Here is a 21,877-nt window from a genome sequence, read left to right on the forward strand (position 1 = left end):
TTGTTGTCCAAGCTACAGCGCCATAGCGGTGGCGATGTGGTAGTGAAGAATTAAGTTCCTTTGGCTCATTTCCCATCCCGGTGGCGTCTTCTTCTATGTCGACATGGAGCCTGTGAGAGTATGTGTTTACAAATAAGTTCTTTTGTCTCATTTTCCATTGTGTGTGTTTCAACAAAATCAATGACCATCAAGAACCCCAAGCATGTACCTTTTCCCCTAGAGAAAAAGTATCACGATTAGTTTTCGGATACTGGTTGCTCTTGAAATTAATCTGGAACTATAATCATTGCAGAAATAGTTATATGTGACTCGATAACAAGTAGAAAGTGCCTGGTTAACTTGGTTGTTTTCAGAAGGCATGATATTACAGACACATTTAACTTGTACTCAACCAACTCTAAAATGTAGCTTTCTAGCCAATGGTTTTCTATTTATGTACCAATTGTCAAATATATGGACTCGATGGAGTTCGAGCTATTCTTGCTTGTCTAATGGTGTCGAAGGAGATGTATTTTTAGTATGCACGTCTTATTAATTTATGCAACTAGAAATTATATTGTTTCCATTGATGTTCTAAAGAACAAGTTGCCTTGCAAACTCCATTACTAGATCATGCTTCTTGTCTATCTTAGTTGAAAATTATCGATGCGACCACATTTATAGCTGGAAATCCATTCATGGGATAAGGAATAGAAAGTGTGTAACTAATTTGGTTGATACTACATACTCCCTCCGGTCCTTTTTATTCTGCATATTAGATTTCTCAGAAGTCAAACTTCATCAACTTTGACCAAATTTATATTAAAAATTATCACCGTTTAGTGTACCAAAAAATGCAATATGAAAATATATTCTATAATGGATCTAATGGCATTGATTTTGTATTATGAATGTTAATAATTTCTTGTATAAGCATGGTCAAACTTCAAACACTTTGACTTCAGACAAATCTAATACGCGGAGTAAAAAGGACAGAAGGGAGTAAGATAAATGATTACATAAATGCATTGTTCATGAATTCACCCGATTAATCAGTTAACGGGCCAGTTAATCGCTACTCATAGCATGACCGATCGAATAACACCTATTTGTCGCGTTAACTTGTCAGGCCGATTAATTGGCCAGTTAGACCGATTAATCAGTTGTCATGCCGATTAATCCCTGCTGGCCCATTAACGGGTGGGCAAACAAAGACCAAATTTTTGGTTCGTAACCCCTTCCAGCCCCATCCCGCTCCTTAATAGCTAGGATTAATAATTTTACCTCCACTCTATGCTTTTCATATGTGTATGGCAGCATGTTTTGGTATATTACATAGCTAGAAGCATGAGAGTATGGTATAATACATAAAAAATCTAGATATATGTTGGCAAGTTCCTATTCAATCTACCGATTAATCCAGTTAATAGGCCGATTCACCGATTAATCTATACTCCTAAACCGACCGAGTAGTTACCAGTTAACGATTTCTTGAACATTGCATAAATGTTTGAACTATGTCTGCTGCAGGGCCATGTGTTCGTTAAGTTCATCCTACGTATGCAGATATCATGCAAGACTAAAAATACGCTTAACCCGATCAAAAGGAAAAAGGAAAAAAATATCCGAAGCGGTCAAAACAATGATCGCAAAAAACCTATTCTTGTTTGTCTAGTTTCAGGGAGGGGGGGGGGTATGTTTGGTATGCGTATTATTTTTTTCGAAACGGAGGCAAAAGATTTGCCTCATCTATTAAATAAGAAAGGAGTAGAGATTAGAGTTTTACAGTAACACCCACATACACGGCATGACGATTACTCACGCAAGATAATAGACCCTAGTCTTTTAGCACCCGCCGTAACCCAAAGCTTTGGCTCATCCATGATGATGTTAAGAAGGATAGGCGGCGGCGCGCACTTGTGCCGGAACACCCGGGCGTTACGCTCGTTCCAAATGGTCCAAGAGACAAGCATGGTGAGGGAGGCCGAGGCGCTTCGGCTGGGGACACGGTTGTCAGTTCGCTCGTCCCACCATTCGTGGACAGAGTCAGCAAGGTGCCAGTCAGAGGTGTCCATGTGAGCAAGGCCAAGCTTGGCGATGATTGACCTCCATAGCCTAAGCGTGTAGCGGCACTTGAAAAAGAGATGTGCACCAGTTTCTTATTCCCTTTTGCAAAGAGGACAGAGGCCACAATTTGCCCAACCCCGTCTCTTCAGACGATCGGCAGTCCAGATCCTATCTTGAAGGGCCAACCCAAGCTTGGTATGCGTATTATTAATTTCTGCAACTAGAAATCTATATTCCATTAGTGCCTCCATTATTAGATCATCTGTAGTATGTATGATGCCTATGTTAGTTAAAAATCATCATGATTCGTGTAGCTGGAAGATCCCTCCATGACCATGCGCCATGCACGTACGTGGACGTAGCAACCTCCCTCCCCTTTCGCGCGCACACGAGGTAGGCGTGCACGCTGTGTGCCCGTTGCAGCGGCGCGACGCCCTCCGCCCACCGCAGCGAGCCTCTCCGCGTTGGAGACGTCATTGGGATCCACCCGGGATCGAGCGACGCGACGTCCCTGGGGGAGGGCCAGTCTGGGCACGCATAGTAAAAGTAGAGCCGGCGCCGACGATGGGTCTCGCTTGACACCGAGACGCCTTCGAACCGCGAACCGGGCGAAAGATCGGACAGGGAAGAAATCGATTTTAATTGCTTTCCATGTGCGTGTTTGGTGGGGGCATATTCAGATATTCCGTTCCAGACACTTCAGAGCAGAGCGGGACGGAATGGTGGGCTTTATGTGTTGCCTGCCGCCTGTGATTCATGGCGCATATCGGAATATTTTTATGAGATTGAGAACGAAACAGCAAATCTCCTCTCTTCTTTTTTTCTATTTATATGTGCGCGATCGAGGAAGCTCGCTGCCAGTCCCAGCTGCCTGTGCTGTGTCCCTCCCAGCGATGATTTGGCACCAATCACCCATCAATCAGCAGTAGTACTTTTATCTAAGAGTTAAATACACCACAGATGCCTTAACTTGTCATGTGCGGCCAATTTGATGCCTAAAATTGTAAAATACATGAAAGTGATGCTCTAACTTGTCCGATCGTGCAAATATGGTGCCTCCTACCATATTCGGGTGTACGCCTTGGCTGTGTGGCGTGCCGGCGGCCCACATGTCAGTGGCTGGAAGTGGACGAGTGATTTATTATTTTTGCTGGGACGGAAATTTGAACCTAGGACATCCTGCTTAATGCAATAACATGCTGGCCACCCGGCCAAACTAAGTTATACGTTGTAGTATTAGCTAGAAATGTATATAGACCAATTCGGCGTATCGGTCTGCAATTCTTCAACACATTTTCTACATGTTTTTTTTCCTAAGTTCATGTTTAGTTTTCATGATATGTAAATTTTGCCAAATAAAAAATACAATAATTATCAGTAGGGCATTATTGTGTATTCTAAATCTTTATTATATTTTCATTATTGTGTACTTTGAAGAGGTTAACATGAACATTTTCTTAAATTTATATGGATTTAGACAGTTCAACGTATATTGAAATTATTGTGTAAATTTATGTATCTTCATGCAGGACAACAAGCACGGACAATTATTGTGTATCTTCATTGTATTACTCTATTTTTAAAATACACAGTTACAATTTTTTTGACAATGTAATTGTTCAACGTGTATTAAAAATTATTGTGTAATAATAGTAATTCTAGAAATGTATTAAAATATGTTAAAGATGTTTGTAGAAATGTTAGAATAATTTTACACAGTAACCTTTTCAATACACGTTGAACATTTTTTTTTAAATATACATGTTGTCAATTTTGTGAATGCATGACAAACGTCTTTCAAAAATAAGTTTACAATTTTATAATACACGTGAAACATGTTTCAAAAACATTTTTTTTCAAAAAAATTCAAAAGCACTAGGATATTCCCTAAATCTCCCTCGATACTCTAACATTTAAGAACTAAATTATCTCATTTAGGCATCAAATGGTGTCTTGTCTGTTGGTTAGCACACGCGCGCGTTGGTAGGACCGAGAGGTCCCTTGGTGAACAATATAACCACGAGGCAGGACACCATGTGATGCCTAAAATGAAGAAATAATGTTTACATCTTTTAGATGGTGAGAAAAAAATCTGCAGGAAAATTCCAACTAGATGCTCTAATTAAATATAAAATCTTGCTTGGTTTATCGGGTAGATTGCAAGGGTGGCACACCTGAGCTCCTGGGTTCGAAACTTCGGATCCTTTTTTCTTTCTTATTTTTCTTTATTATTTCACACGGTATTCGCACATACAATTGTGCTTGGTGTAGATGATATGTGGGACCCAAACCTGATAGGTTGGACCTATCAGTCTGCATCCGTATGCTACACAATTACATGTAAATAAATAAAATGTGAGTGGGTTGTGTGTAAAAAATGCTCCCGGTCACTGACATGCGGGCCGCCACCATACTGGCTCGCCATGCGGGCCGCCACCATACTGGCTCGCCATGCGGGCAAGACGTATGCCCGGATACTGTAGGAGGCACCGTATTTGCACAGTCGGACAAGTTAGAGCACCACTTTCATGTATTTTATAATTTTAGGCACTAAATTGACCATACATGACAAGTTAAGGCACCCGTGGTGTATTTAACTCTTTATCTAACGTGGGGTGTGCTTGTTACTTTTGTCATGCGTGCGCATGTGTAGAACATGCATGCAGCAATCCGTCCCCATCCATCAGCCGTTCGAGACGCCTGATTAACGTTAATATTCAGTTTTTTTAAGAAACCTCAAGTTTGTTAACTACTCTATATTACTAAGGGAAAAGGTGATCCAGTGAAAAGACCCTAAAGAAAGTGATCCGGTGAGAAGAGCTTCGTTTGGCATCGGACTAGCGGAGCATTCATCTAAAAATCGGCAGAAATCAGTAGATAGATAATTCTGTTTCAGTAGTTGGATGAAAACTGCAATCTCAACAACCATGCGCGATGAGTGTCGGTCGCTCCAGGCTCAGTCAAAGGTGGAGGACACATGGAGCGCGCGAGCTCTTCTTCCTAGCCCATCGACGCGGCATTGTTTATTCCCAAGTGTCCGCATGCTCAGCCTGGCGAGAGGTTGGCATCAATTATGTACGCATCCTTGATTTTTTTTTTTTTTTGATTTAGTGGTAGGTCCTGCTAGATGTGGGCGTATCCTCATCAGCTTTGCTCCTCCTTTCGTGTTGCAACTGGGCACGCAGGCGATGGATGTCCCGGTCGCCAAGCGACGGCTGGTGTACAGCGATCTTTCACCGGATTTCTGACCATGACAGGCAGGCCAAGAAAACAACCGTGCAAGCAGATTCGTAATGACAGGCAGGCTGGAACGCTGGCGACGTGTGTCAGTGTGTGGACTTGTAAAATTCAGAAGCAATCCTATTAAGCCTGTTTCTTAAGCAACGAATTTAATGTTCTGCATCAAAGAAGCAAATAAATTCGTGGAGAAACTTGGGACAGTGGCAATGTAACTTGCTGCGGAGTTGCGAGTGTGGAATTTAAGCTCTCTCTTTAATCGATGAATTTGGAGGACCAAGTGAGCTAGCTAGCGGCGTCGGTTAGGGCGAATATAGAAATGGAGGATTGATTAGTGGAAGAAGCGGGGGATAGGGACATGCCACTGGCCAGGGGCTAAACTAAAAACTAATCCTGTCGAGTTGTTAGACCCATAAGAAATTCAGACACCGACAAATCCGCAAGATGGCCGAGCATATGTTGGATGAAAGAGATTTTTATTCCTCACCGACAGTACCAAATTGCCATCATCAACGAACGCCCGGTCCTGGTTGTTACAGAATAGTAGTAGTAGTATGGAATTAGCAGTAGGAGGTGAAGCTACGAACCATCCAAAACGTTATCAACCATTTTTAGTTTGTATACCAGTGTGTTCTTAAACACCAGTTCTGCGTTCGCTGTTCGATGTGCATCTTTTTTGCGTGGTAACGTGTGTCTCATTTATATCATAAAAATCATAGTGCAAATCACGTACACATTGATCCGACAAAACTAAAACGACAGCAGAATGCTAACCTTTGCACAAAGAAACATCAGCCAAAAAAGAAATATACAATCAAGACCGATGGATCCTCTGAACTTCACACCAACACTCGTCACCTGCCTCTGGCACCACCACAGCAGCCACCAAAGGAAAACATGATGGATCACCTCCTCACCCGAGCTTGACGCGGCTCTATCGCTGATATGCAGTTTTGCGAACCTCCAAGGTGGCTCACCAAAAATGAAACCATTACCGTTGAATAAATCAGACCGGGGCAACACCTCTGACACGCCATCGAGCTCCAGATCTGGCATCCCGCACAACTAAGACGTCGGAGGAGAAAACCATACCTGCCATCCATTAACCATGAACCCAGCACATGATCCACCATCTTACATATATCGTCGATGCAGACCACAATCTGCATTTGTGCCTCGACTACCTCCCAAGCTCCGCGCAGGCGCTGGAGCAAACATCGTCGCAACAACGAAGGCCGAGGACAAACATTCGGTGTTCGATGTGCATCTGCTTCGCTATGAATTCGGTTAGTTCCTTTTTGAGTTGACGTATTCAGTTACCACCTTTGAACTAAAACCTCAACACTTTTTTTATTATAAAATGACCCTTTTATCAACTCAAAATGAATTCAGTTACTTAGACGAACATTTTAAATTCGTTAAATGTTACTGAATTTTTATTAATATTTTAAAATCAAAGTTAACAACTTAATATTTTAAAGGATGGGACCACACCCTGAGCTTTCCCCCTCCCCCTCACTACCTGAGAGCTTTGCATGTTCCATCCCCCCTCTCATCTCTACCTGATATGCCACCTTGCGCCCCTTCTAGCCCCCGTTCTCCCTTACCGAAGTCTGTCCCCGAACTCCCTTCTTCATATTTCACCTCCGACAATCTTCCCCATCCACACCAGTTACATCATCAAGGTACAACGTCTACCTTCTGATAAGTGTTCCAACTAAATCCGTGGAGCATCTTATTACCATGTTGATGAGCCTCCGTAAGTTGCACTTCACTGTGAGGCTAATTCATTTTCTTCTTTCTCTTCCTTACATTTATCCTTCCTCTCCCCACAGCTCATCTTAGTAAATAGAGAAAAGGAGGTTTGCCTTCTCTTATCTAAGACATGATATCTTAGTAAGCAAGATAAGTTAATTCTCTGCATATCATAGAAGATGCCATTTCTTAGTTACATATTTTCCAGTTTAATATAGTTATCTCATAATTTTAGAAGCATGCAAATCATAATTGTTAGAAATAACACTAAAATACAATCCATTGTATAACATGCTTTTCTTCTTCTTCTTCTTCCCATGACATGCATTTATAATTGCCTTATCAACCATTGAACACCACGTTTAGTGCTGCAAAAGTGCAGATGTACCCCCTAAAATCTTTGGCTCCTCAATTTTATTCAATTATTATGAAATGACTCATTTTATATGGAGATTTATAGCATCAATCAAGTAAATATAAATTGAGATCATAGAAACATGAGTTAGTGATATAGCTACACCTAATTCCAAACTAGTTAATGCTAGAACTTTAAATAAGGGACCAACCCCCCTTTCTCAAAATAAAAAGACACTGAAGGTACCCTGAAAAAGAAAAAAATGAAGTAAGCTAAAAAAATCTAGCTTGTTCCGGGCTACCAAAAGCCTAATTTCGGTTAGGCCTGGACCCATACAGGCAAAGGCAGCACCAAGGCCACATACTGGTTTCTCAAAAAGAAAAAGGACCCAAACTAATTAGGCTGGCTTGGAAACTAGAACATGCTTATTGGGCCTCAACTAGTTGGCACGGGCTTATCGGCACATTACGCTCCCTTACAAAAAAGTGCAGACAAAGCATAGCCGAAATCACTAATTAAGGAGTACTCGTTGCAAAGAACACTCCACTTTCTCAGGTCGCAACAAGTGGCGCACATGCAGCGCGCCACTTGTCGCAACCTGAGAGTTTTCCCTTTTTTCGTAGATCCGTTTATTCAAAACGTTTTATCTCTTAAACCGTGCGTCCAAATCTCGAACAATTTTCACCATTGGATTCCTCGCGTCGAGATCTTCAAAACTAGATCCTATGTTGATAGGTTTTGACGAACTTTTTTTTTCACAAAAAAAACCGGCCGAAAAAACCGAACCGGGAGCACGGTTTTTCCCCCTTTCCGAAAGAGACACGCCCGTGCCTCTCGCAAAATCACAATCGTGCCTCTCGTGGGAGCAAAACCGTGACTCTCGTGGAAGGAAAAAAAACAGAAAACACGTTTTTTTTTTCGTTTCCGAAAGGCACGGCCGTGACTCTCGCGAAAGCACAACCGTGCCTCTCGCGAAAGCAAAACTGTGACTCTCGCGAAAAAAAACCAGAGAATACGTATTTTTTCCCTTTCCGAGAGGCACGGCCGTGATTCTCGCGAAAGCACAACCGTGCCTCTCGCGGAAGCAAAATCGTGACTTTCGCGAAAGAAAAAAAAACAGAAAATGCGTTTTGTTTTTCCCTTTCCGAGAGGCACGGCCGTGACTGTCGCGAAAGCACAACCATGCCTCTCGTGGAAGCAAAACCGTGACTCTCGTGAAAAAAACCAGAAAACGCGTTTTTTTTCGTTTCCAAAAGGCACGGCCGTGACTCTCGCTAAAGCACAACCGTGCCTCTCGTGGAAGAAAAACCGTGACTTTCGCGAAAGAAAAAAACACGTTTTTTCGCACAATTTTTTTTTCAAATTTTTTTGATAAAAAAGCTAAGGAAGACCGGGGGAAAACTAGAACGTCGAAAAAACCCGGAAAAAACCGTTTAAAAAGCCAAAAACGCGTGCGGAAAAATAATAAAAAAATCCGAAGGGAGCATCCAGAGCGCGACACGTGACGAATGGCTGAGAGCGTGCCAAGTGGCGCTGATCGTTGGGAGGCTCCCGAAGGAGGGCTCGTTAACTAGTTGCTCTCAAGCATAGCCGCATGTCCCGTGACTCGTGGGTTGGTTCCGCCATCCACGCGCCGAGGCTCCGAAAAAACACAAAAACAATGATCCAACATGTGCACACGGGAGGGTCTATGTCTCGCTTGTAGTGAGATAGATGGACGCCTCGCCGCCAGGGTAGCTATAGTGGGTCGGCTAGTATCATGCATTTTCGGTTCGTTCATTTGCTTCTTCTGATCGTTTGTTTTTTCTTCGGTTCATTTGTTTTTTCTGTTTATGTTTATTTTGGATAATGGGAGTTTTATTCCATGATAATAGGGTTACAATCTAGCGACAGAAGGTCGTCGATATACGGAGGCCTCCTATGCAATCATACAACATTAGAATGTTTTTGTACGACTGTAATTAGCCAACTGATCTGCTACCCTATTTTGACCTTATGTTTTGTTAGTTTGTTTCTTTCTACACTGTCAAAATAAGTTTGTTTCTTTCTACTTTGTTCTTCTTCTTCTTCTTCTATTCAAACTTTGGAAGGATTTCTTTTAGCTTTTCTTTTCTTTTCTCTTGTTTATATATATTCGAAATGTTCTAAAAATGTATAATTTGAATATATCTTCTCTTTTTTAATTTTGTAGAAATGTCCATCGGGTACTAAAAAAATCACAAGAAAGGAAAGAAAAAAAATACACATATTCTATCCTCCCTATTACTCGCTCCAGGTATTACACTCTTTGGGCTTCATGTAATAAGAAATTCATTGTGTATTAAAAATCTTCATCATGTATTAATTAAAAAGTTATGTATTCTTTGAATTCATTTAGTGCATTTAAAAAATGTAAATTATGTATTTAAAAAAGTCATCATGTATTTTAAATATATTTGTGTAATTAAAAAATTTCACTATACAGTTAAAATGTTCAACGTATTAAAAAATGTTCATTGTTTATTATAAAAATGTTTGGCATCTATTTGCAAAATGTTTAAAATGTATTTAAAAGATGTTCACCGTTTATTCAAAGAATGTTCGACGTTCATTTGACAAATGTTGAACGTCCATTTGGTAATGTTTCACATGTGTATGAATAAATGTTCAGCGTGTATCTGAAAAATGTTCGACGTGTATTTGAAAAATGCTTAACATTTATTTGAAAGAAATGTCAAGGTATATTTAAAAATGGATAAAGGAGAAGAAAAAAATAAAACATGGTGAACATGTTTAATACATGTCGACATTTTTAAATACATGATGAAATTCGTTAATACATGATGTACATTTTTAATTGTTAGTGAGGATAAAAAAAGTTCATGAATTTGCAAAAAAAAAAGTAAAACCAAGAAAAGAAAATGAACTGTTCATAAACACTGTATAAAAAATATTTGTAAACACTTCAGAAATGTTCACATGTTTTACAAAACAAATGTTCATGATAATTTTGAAAATGTTCAACGCGTGTTTAAGAATGTTGTGTGTATTAAAAAATGTTCAATGTGCATTTTACAATAATTTAACATGTATTTAAAATAAATGTTTGTAGTGTATTCGAAAAATGTTGAACATGTATCTGAAAAATGTTCACTGGGTTTTTAAGAAGAAAACAAAAAAAGGGAAAAAAAGAAAGAAACCTGATAATAATCGAAAGCCCGCTAGCATGAACGCATGTTATTTGGCAAGCCAACTAGTGGAGCACCAGAATACTTCTGGCAATAAGTGAGACATAGTTCGCGTGTTTATACTTCGTTTTGAAGTTGCTCATTATGTTGACCATGTGGTAACACTAACATGTGTATACTGTGCCGCAAGTTTTTGGATGTAAATTCGGCAGCCATTCAAGAGGAAAAAAATTGTTCCAACATTTGAATTTTGATATTATTCCCAACCTAATTTATAATTCTTGGCTTATGACGTTATGACTTGTATTTAGATCCCATATATAGTGGAACGATAGATGCATATTTTCCCCTATGCTATAAAATGATCACAATTTTCTTTCATTGCCTTTTAATATGTTATTAGTGACATATTTTACTAGTACACTTAAGCTCAAGAGTGCTAGTGGATTGTATATGCTCCTGTCATCCAACCGTAACAGCAAATATCAGTACTTGTTCAGAAGTTCTTGGGTGAAGGGGAAACATTTAGGGTGAATGTGCATGATCTCTAGAGGGACTGCAGTAACATATCATTAATTGATGAGTTTTATAGATTTTCACTCACGTTTGTTTTCCTCGAAAATCCGTATATAATGGGTCATCCCACATGAGCTTCATAGGATTCCGAAGGTGGCATTTCCTTATACCAAAGGCGTCTAGGAAAATTACGTACAAGGTTCAAATCCTACAAAGGGATTTTTGTCGAAAGAGACCACCTATGCAATCGAATTGCCAGAAAAGACCCCCTCTGAAATGATTTGACAAAAAGGACCCCTCGACCGTGACGGCAGGCGCGCCAGGCGACACGTGGCACCTGCCGCCATGGTGCGAGGCGGCAGCTCGGCGTCAGGCGGCAGGCTGCGTGGGACGGGAATCGGCTGGAGCGACGGAACGGGCTGGCGCTTTGGACCCCTGCCGCCTGAGGGGCTGGCGGCAGGACTGTAGCAGCCGGGCCCGGCCGCCTCAGGGGCTGGCGGCACGCTGTAGCAGGTGGTCTCTTTGACAAAAATTCCGATAGGATCCGATCTGTACCCACTTGCCCTGCGTCGCGCATGTACGGCAGTACTTTGCTTTGTTTAAAGAGGTGGATGTCGCATGGGCATGCATGCATGATTGAGGCCTCTGCTCGTGTTAACTACTGGAGTACTAGTAACTAAGCAAGGAATACAGGCCAAGCCGATGAACACAGTGCCAGAAACGACGCCGATGAGCAGGCCTGCCGCCAGCCCCTGAGGCGGCCGGGCCCGGCTGCTACAGTCCTGCCGCCAGCCGCTCAGGCGGCAGGGGTCCATAGCGCTAGTCCGTTCTGTCGCGCCAGCTGATTTCCGTTCCACGCAGCCTGCCGCCTGACGCCGTGGCGGCAGGGGCTGCCGCCTCGCACAGTGGCGGCAGGTGCCATGTGTCGCTGCGCCTGCCGCCACGGTCGAGGGGGTCCTTTTTGTCAAATCGTCTCAGAGAGGGTCTTTTCTGACAATTCAATTGCACAGGTGGTTTTTTTTTTTTGACAAAAATTCCCTACAAAGTCGCCGAATCTGAAACATTCATTTCAATATAGTGTCACCGAGATTGCTCTTCCATGACTTGCTCAACTCCTAGGCAAACCTTTTTCACAAGCACATCATGCTAAGAAAGCTTGCCTTCGTTGCAACGCCTGGCTACCTATCTTGTCTGGATTGACTTTGGCATCACGAGGTCCAACTCCGTCTGGCAAATTTTGGACACCCCAAACCTAAATGGCCGTGACAACGGCATATGGGTATCAATTACCCTATCAATCCATTGCAATTTTTGACATTCCATGAACGCAAAGGTGCTCCGTGATGCCTCACGCGCCTCCTTTGTAACTATCTCAAACCTTGTTGGGGAATTTGATCTTTGGGCCTATATGAATTCAAGGAACCTACTCTAAAGGTTGTCGCCATGTCTTGGTAGCAATACCTCTCCTTGTGCTCCAGCACAACCCTGATAGAATCCTCTCCCCCAATGGTGATTGAAAAAAACCTGAGATTCTCTTGTGCCAATAATTTGTAGGTGGAACTCATCGCGACCCCCGGAATTTTGATGTTTCGGCAAGTGAGGAACTCAATCATATAAATATTCCTGCGTTCGTTGCACACAACGACACAAACCGAATCAAACATATATGAATTCACCTACCTGGTCCATTCCACAATGAGGAAATGATGAAGAATACATCATGTTTACCCTCACGGACAAGCGCGCGGCTGAGAATAAGATGCATGAAACCTGACCTGCACCCGCGTCATCATGTAATCCATGTCGGCACGCATCAACCATCAAACATGACGAGCTCAGTACGCATGTCTCATGAACATGTTTGCTGATGGTCATCTAACCATCATCACCGTGTGTGTGTTGGCGTAATCGCCATGCACCCAGGCATCCATCCATGCACCAGGTGGCAGATCGAACGATGGTTAGATGACAACCAACAAAACAAGTTCAGAGCTGCACGAGCTAGAGATATCAAGATTGAGAGCCTAGGCAGAGGTGGAAGACGAGACCTGAGATGAGAAGACCAATGCAGGGTATATCCGTATATGCTTGAAATGATGCCAGAGATAACGAAAGCATGGGAGCATATTCGCGAGAATAAACCATCTGGGGTGTTGGTGGGCCATGACAGACAGAGACTGCGTGCATGCTGGTCAGACTTCACGGCGAGAATAGAACCCACAACAGACACGATGCTCTACCGGCATGAAGGATTCATCAGGCCTTGTACAATCGGAGGTGCTTAGGGTTAGGGAAGGTGCTTAGAAAAATAAACCAGACTTTTCTTAAGCACCGGTGCTTATTTGTATAGGGTAGACGCTTAACTAAGCGTCTTTTCTGTAGAAATAGGCACCGGTGCTTCAGAAAATCTCGGTTTATTTTTCTAAACACCCCTCTAAGGCCTTGTACAATGGGAGGTGCTTAAAGGAGGTGCTTAGAGAAATAAACCAGGTTTTTCTTAAGCACCGGTGCTTATTTCTACAAGATAGACGCTTAACTAAGCGTCTCTTCTGTAGAAATAGGCACCGGTGCTTCGAAAAACCCGGTTTATTTTTCTAAGCATCTCTCTAAGCACCTCCTATTATACAAGACCTAAGCATCTCCCATTGTACAGGGCCTTAACGTCCACGAAAGAAACGTAAAAAAAGGGTACGGATTATGACAAACAACCGGTGACTGATGACGAGGCGCCATGTCATAGGTGACGGGTTACAGTGGATTGGCACGTGAGTCGTGAGTGATGTTCCCTTATCATTTGGTGGTGTTCCTAACCTTCACTTGTTACCATAAGCTAACACTCTATAGCTTCCGTATTTACACGTGTATATTGTAACGTTGTATTCCACTCATTATATATATGTGATAGGTCATCCTAAAGGGTTGTGCCGGTTCCCCAAAATCTATTGTCTTACATGGTATCACGCTAGGTTACGTTCGCTTCCGCCAAACCCTAAACTCCCGACACCGCTGCCGCCGCCGTCCCGATCGCGCCGCCGCCATGACGAGTGCCTCCGCCTCCGGTTCCACCACCGCGGGGTTCCTGCCGGCCTCCCTCGCGGCGCTCTTGTCCCGCCCGCTAGATGCAGCTGCCGTGCAGTCCCCGCTCGGGACACGGAGCGTCGGCTCCTTCTTCTCGACTCCACCGGCTGCGTCGTCGTTCAGCCACGAGCTCGCGGTGCACACCGGCATCGCTTCGTCCGTCTCTCCCTGCCGCGGGTTCTGTCTCGCCGCTACCCCCCCCCCCCCCGGGGGGGGCGCCCGAGTCCGTCTTGATGCCTCCGCGCCGCCATCTGCCCCCGCGCCGCTTACACCTCCGGCCGCACCCACGGTGCCGCTGACTGCCTCCATGGTGTCATCACCCCAAGCAGTCTCCTCGATGGGATCGTCGCCGCCGCCGCCGTTTCACTTCGGCCACCTCATCACCATCAAGCCGTCGGCCGACAACTACATCTTCTGGTGTGCGCAGGTTCTTCCGCTCCTTGGGAGCCATTACCTGCTTGGCTACGTCGACGGCTCTCTCCCTTGCCCCCCCCCCCCCCGCGCTGGTGGACAGTGTGCACGGTCCGGTCTATAATCCGGCCCACCGTGTTTGGACGGGGCATGACCAGGCAAACCTCTCCTCCATCCAGGGGTCGCTCTCTCCGGCTGTCGCTGGGCTTGTTGTCTTCGCCAAGACGTCTCATGAGGCATGGACCATCCTCGAGCGCTCATTTGCGGCGCAGTCTCAGGCTCGTGTCTCCGCGCTCCGTCGTCAGCTTGGCGAGTGCGAGAAGCTTGACTCCACGGCCACGGAGTTCTACAACAAGGTCAAGGGTCTTGCTGACACGTTGGCGTCCATTGGACAGCCGCTCACCGACTCCGAGTTCAACTCCTTCATCGTCAACGTGCTAGACGAGGAGTATGATGCTTTGGTCGAGATCATCAACGAGCGTGGCAACTCGACCCCCATGATGGCACATGAGGTCTACTCCCGCCTTCTCCTCACCGAGCAGCGTGTCGAGGCTCGCCGTGCCAAGGCTAGTCACGGCCCCCTGTCCGCGAACGCTGCCACCAAGGGTGGCTGCAACTCGTCCAAGGCACCGCCTGATACGTCTCCGTCGTATCTACTTTTCCAAACACTTTTGCCCTTGTTTTGGACTCTAACTTGCATGATTTGAATGGAACTAACCCGGACTGACGTTGTTTTCAGCAGAATTGCCATGGTGTTATTTATGTGCAGAAACAAAAGTTCTCGGAATGACCTGAAACTCCACGGAGCTTATTTTTGGAAAATATTAAAAATATTGGCGAAAGAATCAAGGCCAGGGGCCCACCACCTATCCACGAGGGTGGGGGGCACGCCCCCTGCCTCGTGGGCCCCCTGTTGCTCCACCGACCTCAACTCCAACTCCATATATTCGTGTTCGGGGAGAAAAAATAAGAGAGAAAGATTCATCGCGTTTTACGATACGGAGCCGCCGCCAAGCCCTAAACTCTCTCGGGAGGGCTGATCTGGAGTCCGTTCGGGGCTCCGGAGAGGGGAATCCGTCGCCGTCGTCATCATCAACCATCTTCCATCACCAATTTCATGATGCTCACCGCCGTGCGTGAGTAATTCCATCGTAGGCTTGCTGGACGGTGATGGGTTGGATGAGATTTATCATGTAATCGAGTTAGTTTTGTTAGGGTTTGATCCCTAGTATCCACTATGTTCTGAGATTGATGTTGCGATGACTTTGCTATGCTTAATGCTTGTCACTAGGGCCCGAGTGCCATGATTTCAGATCTGAACCTATTATGTTTTCATGAATATATGTGAGTTCTTGATCCTATCTTGCAAGTCTATAGTCAACTACTATGTGTTATGATCCGGCAACCCCGAAGTGACAATAATCGGGACCACTCCCGGTGATGACCGTAGTTTGAGGAGTTCATGTATTCACTGTGTGTTAATGCTTTGGTCCGGTACTCTATTAAAAGGAGGCCTTAATATCCCTTAGTTTCCATTAGGACCCCGCTGCCATGGGAGGGTAGGACAAAAGATGTCATGCAAGTTCTTTTCCATAAGCACGCATGACTATATTCGGAATACATGCCTACATTACATTGATGAATTGGAGCTAGTTCTGTGTCACCCTATGTTATGACTGTTACATGATGAACCGCATCCGGCATAATTCTCCATCATCGATCCAATGCCTACGAGCTTTTCACATCTTGTTCTTCGCTTATTTACTTTTCCGTTGCTATTGTTACAATCACTACAAAACCCAAAAATATTACTTTTGCTATCGTTACCGTTACTTCCATATTACTTTGCTACTAAATACTTTACTGCAGATATTAAGTTATCCAGGTGTGGTTGAATTGACAACTCAACTGCTAATACTTGAGAATATTCTTTGGCTCCCCTTGTGTCGAATATATAAATTTGGGTTGAATACTCTACCCTCGAAAACTGTTGCGATCCCCTATACTTGTGGGTTATCACCGCCCCCTGCATCATCTTCGTCACCCTCGCCCCCCCCCCCGGTCCGCAACCCTACCAGGGGCCGGTGGTCGGCGTGTGTGTTAGCTATGTGGCATTGAGGGGCACTGGGCCTCTAAGTGTCACAAACATTTTCAGCAGAGTTTTCTTGGCCTTGGCAATGACGGCAAGGACACACACAACTTTGCGCGTCAGGTTGCCATGGCTGATCGTCCGGCGCCGCCGAAGCAACAAGGACACACTCAGTTCTAGTCCATCGATCCTCACTGGTACATGGATTCTGGGGCAACGGAGCATCTGACGAGCGAGATGGGAAACCTTCATACTCGTGAACCCTATCATGGCTCCGACAAGATCCACACCGCCAATGGCGCAGGTATGCACATCTCTCATATTGGTCAAGCATCTCTTCTCACTATACATGCAAATAAGAGTCTCCAGCTTCACAATGTTCTTAGAGTTCCATCTGTGACACATAATCTTCTTTCAGTTCCTAAACTCACACGTGATAATAATGTGCTTTGTGAATTTCATCATTTTGATCTTTTTATTAAGGATCGGGGCACGAGGGACATTCTTCTTAGCGGGCGGTTGTGCCAGGGCCTCTATCGTCTGGAGCATCCTGGTGTCGCTCGCGTTTTCAGTGGAGTTCGGGTATCTCCGTCACAGTCGCATGCTCGTCTTGGTCACCCGGCCACACCTATTGTTCGTCATGTTTTGCGTCGTCATGAGCTTCCTAGCATGTCTAGTAATAAAGATGTAGCAGTGTGTGATGCTTGTCAGCAGGGGAAGAGTCATCAACTTCCTTTTTCGGAGTCTAGTCGTGAGGTGAAACATCCTTTAGAACTTGTGTTTTCAGATGTATGGGGTCCTGCTCAGACTTCTGTCAGTGGTCACAATTATTATATCAGTTTCGTTGATGCTTATAGTCGATTTACCTGGCTTTATCTTATCAAACGTAAATTTGATGTGTTCGATATTTTTGTTTAGTTTTAAAAACATGTTGAACGCATTCTCAAGCACAAAATTGTTCATGTGGGGGGGGGCGAGTATCGCAACCTCAAGTCCTTCTTTCAGTCGCTTGGGATCGCTCACCGTTTAGCATGTCCACATACACATCAGCAGAATGGTTCAGTAGAACGTAAGCATCGTCACATTGTTGAAACTGGTCTTACTCTTTTGGCCCATGCATCGGTTCCGTTTTGTTTTTGGAGTGATGCTTTCACCACTTCATGCTTTCTTATCAACCGTACTCCCACTCATGTTTTGAACATGAAGACTCCCATTGAAGTTCTCCTTAATGTACAACCTGATTACACCTTCTTCAAGGTTTTTGGGTGTGCTTGCTGGCCGCATCTCCATCCATATAACAAGCGCAAGCCCGAGTTTCGCTCCAAGAAGTGTGTCTTTCTTGGCTATAGCTCTCTTCATAAAGGATACAAATGTCTTCATGTTCCCACTAATCGTGTTTATATCTCTCGGGATGTCGTGTTTGATGAGCATGTTTTTCCCTTTGCCAAACTTCCTGTGTCCACCCTAAACCACCATCCATGCATTCATCCTCTATTGCCTCTGATCAATTTGATGATGTTGCATATTCTCCTATATTGTTGCCTAATCATGGTGCAGGCACTGGACGTGGTGCTCGTTTGGAAATTTTAGAGGCGCCATCGCCTCCTTCGTCGTCATCGCCTTCCTCGTCGACACCACAAGTCGTGCACGATGACCCTATGGCGTCCTTGCATGGCCTCGGTACTCGTGCCCATGCACGACCGATCGATGCCCCGGCGCTGCCGCCCGCTTCGTCGCCCCTGGCCTCTGGGCTGGCTTCGCCGCCCGTTCGGCCCGCGACGCCGGCCACACCAACGACGCCTGGGCTGGTCTCGCCCGCCCCCGTCTCGTCGCCCATGGCGACTGGGCCGGCCTCGCCCGTCCTCGCCTTGCCGCCCATGGTGTCTAGGCCCTTGTCACCCGGGCTGGCCTCTCCCGGGCTGTCTTCAGCACCATGCAACCCGGGGTCGCCTGGCACCGGGACGCCTCCGTCGCCCAGTTCTGCTGCTGTTGGCTCCTCTGGCGCCGCTCCATCATCGTCCTCGACTTTGCTGGCTCCTGCTGCTGCTCTGCGCCCTCATACACGCAGCCGCAGTGGCATTTTTCAGCCTAAGCAGCGTCACAACGACACTGTTGCGTGGTTGGCTGCATGCATGACTGTTGCGCTTGCGGATCCCTCCTCCGAGCCGTGCACGTATCAAGATGCTATGCGCATTCCTCATTGGAGAGAGGCCATGGAGCAGGAGTATCAAGCTCTTATTCGCAATAAGACATGGACTCTTGTTCCTCCACCGTCACGGGTTAATGTCATTGATTCTAAGTGGGTTTTCAAAGTGAAGAAGCATTCTGATGGGTCCATTGAGCGCTACAAAGCTCGTCTTGTTGCTCATGGGGTTCGGCAGCGCTATGGTCTTGACTATGAAGACACCTTCAGTCCAGTGGTCAAGCCTACTACCATCATGCTTCTTCTCTCTCTTGCCGTTACTCGAGGTTGGTTTCTTCGTCAGCTTGATGTACAAAATGCCTTCCTCCATGGTGTGTTGGAGGAGGAGGTTTATATGTGCCAGCCTCCGTGTTTTTCTGATCCAGATCGTCGTCATCATCTCTGTCATCTGTCCAAGGCACTTTATGGTCTGAAGCAAGCTCCCCGTGCTTGGCATGCTCGTCTTGCAATGGCCCTTCGTGCTCATGGTTTTGCATCGTCGACTGCTGACTCCTCACTGTTTCTTCTACAGAGGCCTGAGGTTACTATGTACTTGTTGGTCTATGTGGATGATATTATTCTTGTCAGCTCCTCTCAGTCGGCTGCTACTGCTCTCGTTCGCTCGCTTGGTGCTGATTTTGCGGTTAAGTGCAAATCGACGACTACACCCATGTCTACCACTGACAAGATCACTGCTGTTGATGGTGAGCTTCTGTCTTCTGCTGATGCGACGGAGTACAGGAGTATTGTTGGTGGTCTTCAGTACTTGACGATCACACGACCGGACATCTCTTTTGTTGTCAATCGAGTTTGCCAGTATCTGCAGTCACCCCGTGACACTCATTGGTCTGCTGTTAAGCGCATGTTGCGCTACATTTGATTCATGGTGTCTCACGGCTTGCATATTCGACCGAGCTCCTCTGGATGTCTCTCGGCATATTCTGATGCGGATTGGGCTGGCAGTCCGGATGACAGGCAATCTACGGGGGGTTATGCTGTGTTCTTTGGCTCTAGTCTGATCGCCTGGAGTGCTCGGAAACATGCCACTGTCTCACGTAGCAGTACTGAAGCTGAGTATAAGGTTGTGGCCAATGCTACTGCGGAGATTATCTGGGTACAGTCTTTGCTTCGGGAATTGGGTATATCCCAATCACAGTCTCCTATCCTTTGGTGTGATAACATCGGTGCTACATACCTCTCTGCAAATCCGGTATTCCATGCCCGAACGAAACACATTGAAGTTGACTATTACTTTGTGCGTGAACGTGTCTCTCAGAAGCAACTACAGATCAAGTTCATCTCTTCCAAGGATCAACTTGCAGACATCTTCACCAAGCAATTGCCTCTACCACAGTTTGAGGCTTGCCGACGCAATCTTACCCTTCTAGATTCTTTAGGAAGTGGCTAAGATTGAGGGAGGGTGTTAGACTGTATAGCCTCTATATTTACACGTGTATATTGTAACATTGTATTCCACTCATTATATATATGTGATAGGCCACCCCTAGAGGGTTGTGCCGGTTCCCCCAAAATCTATTGTCTTACACCTAGGAAGGTGATGTTACTGGCAAAGCGTGTGGACACGAAGTTGTGCCAGTTCTCCTGGTGCAGGACATTCTTAGCGGTGCCCCTCCTCCTCGACATCACCATGTCACAGCTGAGCGCGTCGCTCGAGGCGCCGCCCAACTTGCCGGCAGCTCCAGCGGGGGCATCATGTCCTGCGACGAGGTCTCCCAGAGCGCCGTCCACGGCGCTGCCCATACGGCCGTAGGAAACCTTGCACTCGGCGAGGTCGGATAGCAGGCCCTGGATGAGCTTGACCGTGGACGTGATGTTGTGCGCGGTGGCGTTGGCGGCGATGATGGCGAGATCGCGCGTGCTCCTTGCGGCGGCGGCCGCCGCCGGGTCGTCGGAGGAGAGCACGCCGACGCAGTAGTCGTAGCCGGGGTACATGTTGTACAGCAGAGAGGAGCACGTCGCGTTCATGATGGCAGCGGGCGAGGCCGTCCTGTTTGAGTTGGGGACCATTGAAAGCCCATATATATTGTACTAGAATTTATATATAAAGGTGATGATTTCATGCATATTGAAAGCCCGTATATATTGTACAACAATTAACCGTTCAGCTGTCGCTCTTTCGACATACTCTTTTTTCAGACCTTAATTGTTTTCAATCTTCATGTCTACTTAGGCACTGCTAGCACATGGAGAAAAATGTATAACCAATAGGTGGCGTAATAAGCATCAGGATTTTCTCAACTCTCATGACATTCGTTTGAAGACAATAACGATGGAAGGATATGCATCCAACCAGGCAAACAGAAGCTTCGTCACATTCTTCCTGTTGAATGCGAGGTTACTATTGTCCATGAGGCTTAACTTTTACAACAAGATATTTCTCACAGACGAACATGTTGAACAGCAAAAAAAGAAGTTTCAGATGGACAAATGGGCTACTAAACGTGCTCGGCTACTATTTACAACAAATTGTAGTCATCCTCCAATAATGTTTTTTGCACAGGATGTTGATTTTATGGATCAGACCGATCCAATTGTTTGTGACTGTGAAAAAGAGTGGTTGGGTTAGATGGCATTGCCATGTTCAATCTGGGTTTTTTCTAAATTTGATGAACATTTAATCCTTGGGCTTTTTGTACCGTTTGTATGCTTGAGTTACATGTTGTTGCCCTCGTACTCCCCTCCGCCTGCCATTACACTGCTGCATCTTCCACGGCTCCTGTTCGTACCCGTCCAAGGCCTCGCTGTCGTTCTTCACCTTGGTTCGCCCGTTGTGCCCACCGCCGTCTGGCGTTGTCAACATTGTCAACAACCGAGAGGAATCAGGAGATGACTGTACGTGGAGGGACTGATAGTAGGGACCCACCAGGGTCATTGCATTACGCAAGCAGGTGCTCATTATTACGAGCCAAAAAAATACTTCCTCCTAATTGTTTGACAACTAGGTCCCACGCCATTGTCAATGTAGTCAATAAACGAAAAAATTACACAACGAGCGAATAACACCAGGGACCCAGCAGCTC

The 21,877-nt window shown here is 45.4% G+C and overlaps 1 protein-coding gene across 1 annotated transcript; it reads right to left on the reverse strand.

Moving 5' to 3' along the window:
- Nucleotides 1-20,369: 20,369 nt before the first annotated feature.
- LOC141041111 (uncharacterized) lies at nt 20,370-20,864 on the reverse strand. The gene has a single exon (XM_073507223.1). The coding sequence runs from the start codon at nt 20,862-20,864 to the stop codon at nt 20,370-20,372; it is 495 nt and encodes a 164-aa protein (XP_073363324.1).
- Nucleotides 20,865-21,877: the final 1,013 nt, after the last annotated feature.

This window comes from Aegilops tauschii, chromosome 2, assembly GCF_002575655.3.
Source record: "Aegilops tauschii subsp. strangulata cultivar AL8/78 chromosome 2, Aet v6.0, whole genome shotgun sequence".
NCBI lineage: Eukaryota > Viridiplantae > Streptophyta > Magnoliopsida > Poales > Poaceae > Aegilops > Aegilops tauschii.

Coding starts and splice junctions, on each gene's coding strand:
- LOC141041111 (XM_073507223.1), bottom strand. CDS start 20,864: ATGGTCCCCAACTCAAACAGGACGGCCTCGCCCGCTGCCATCATGAAC.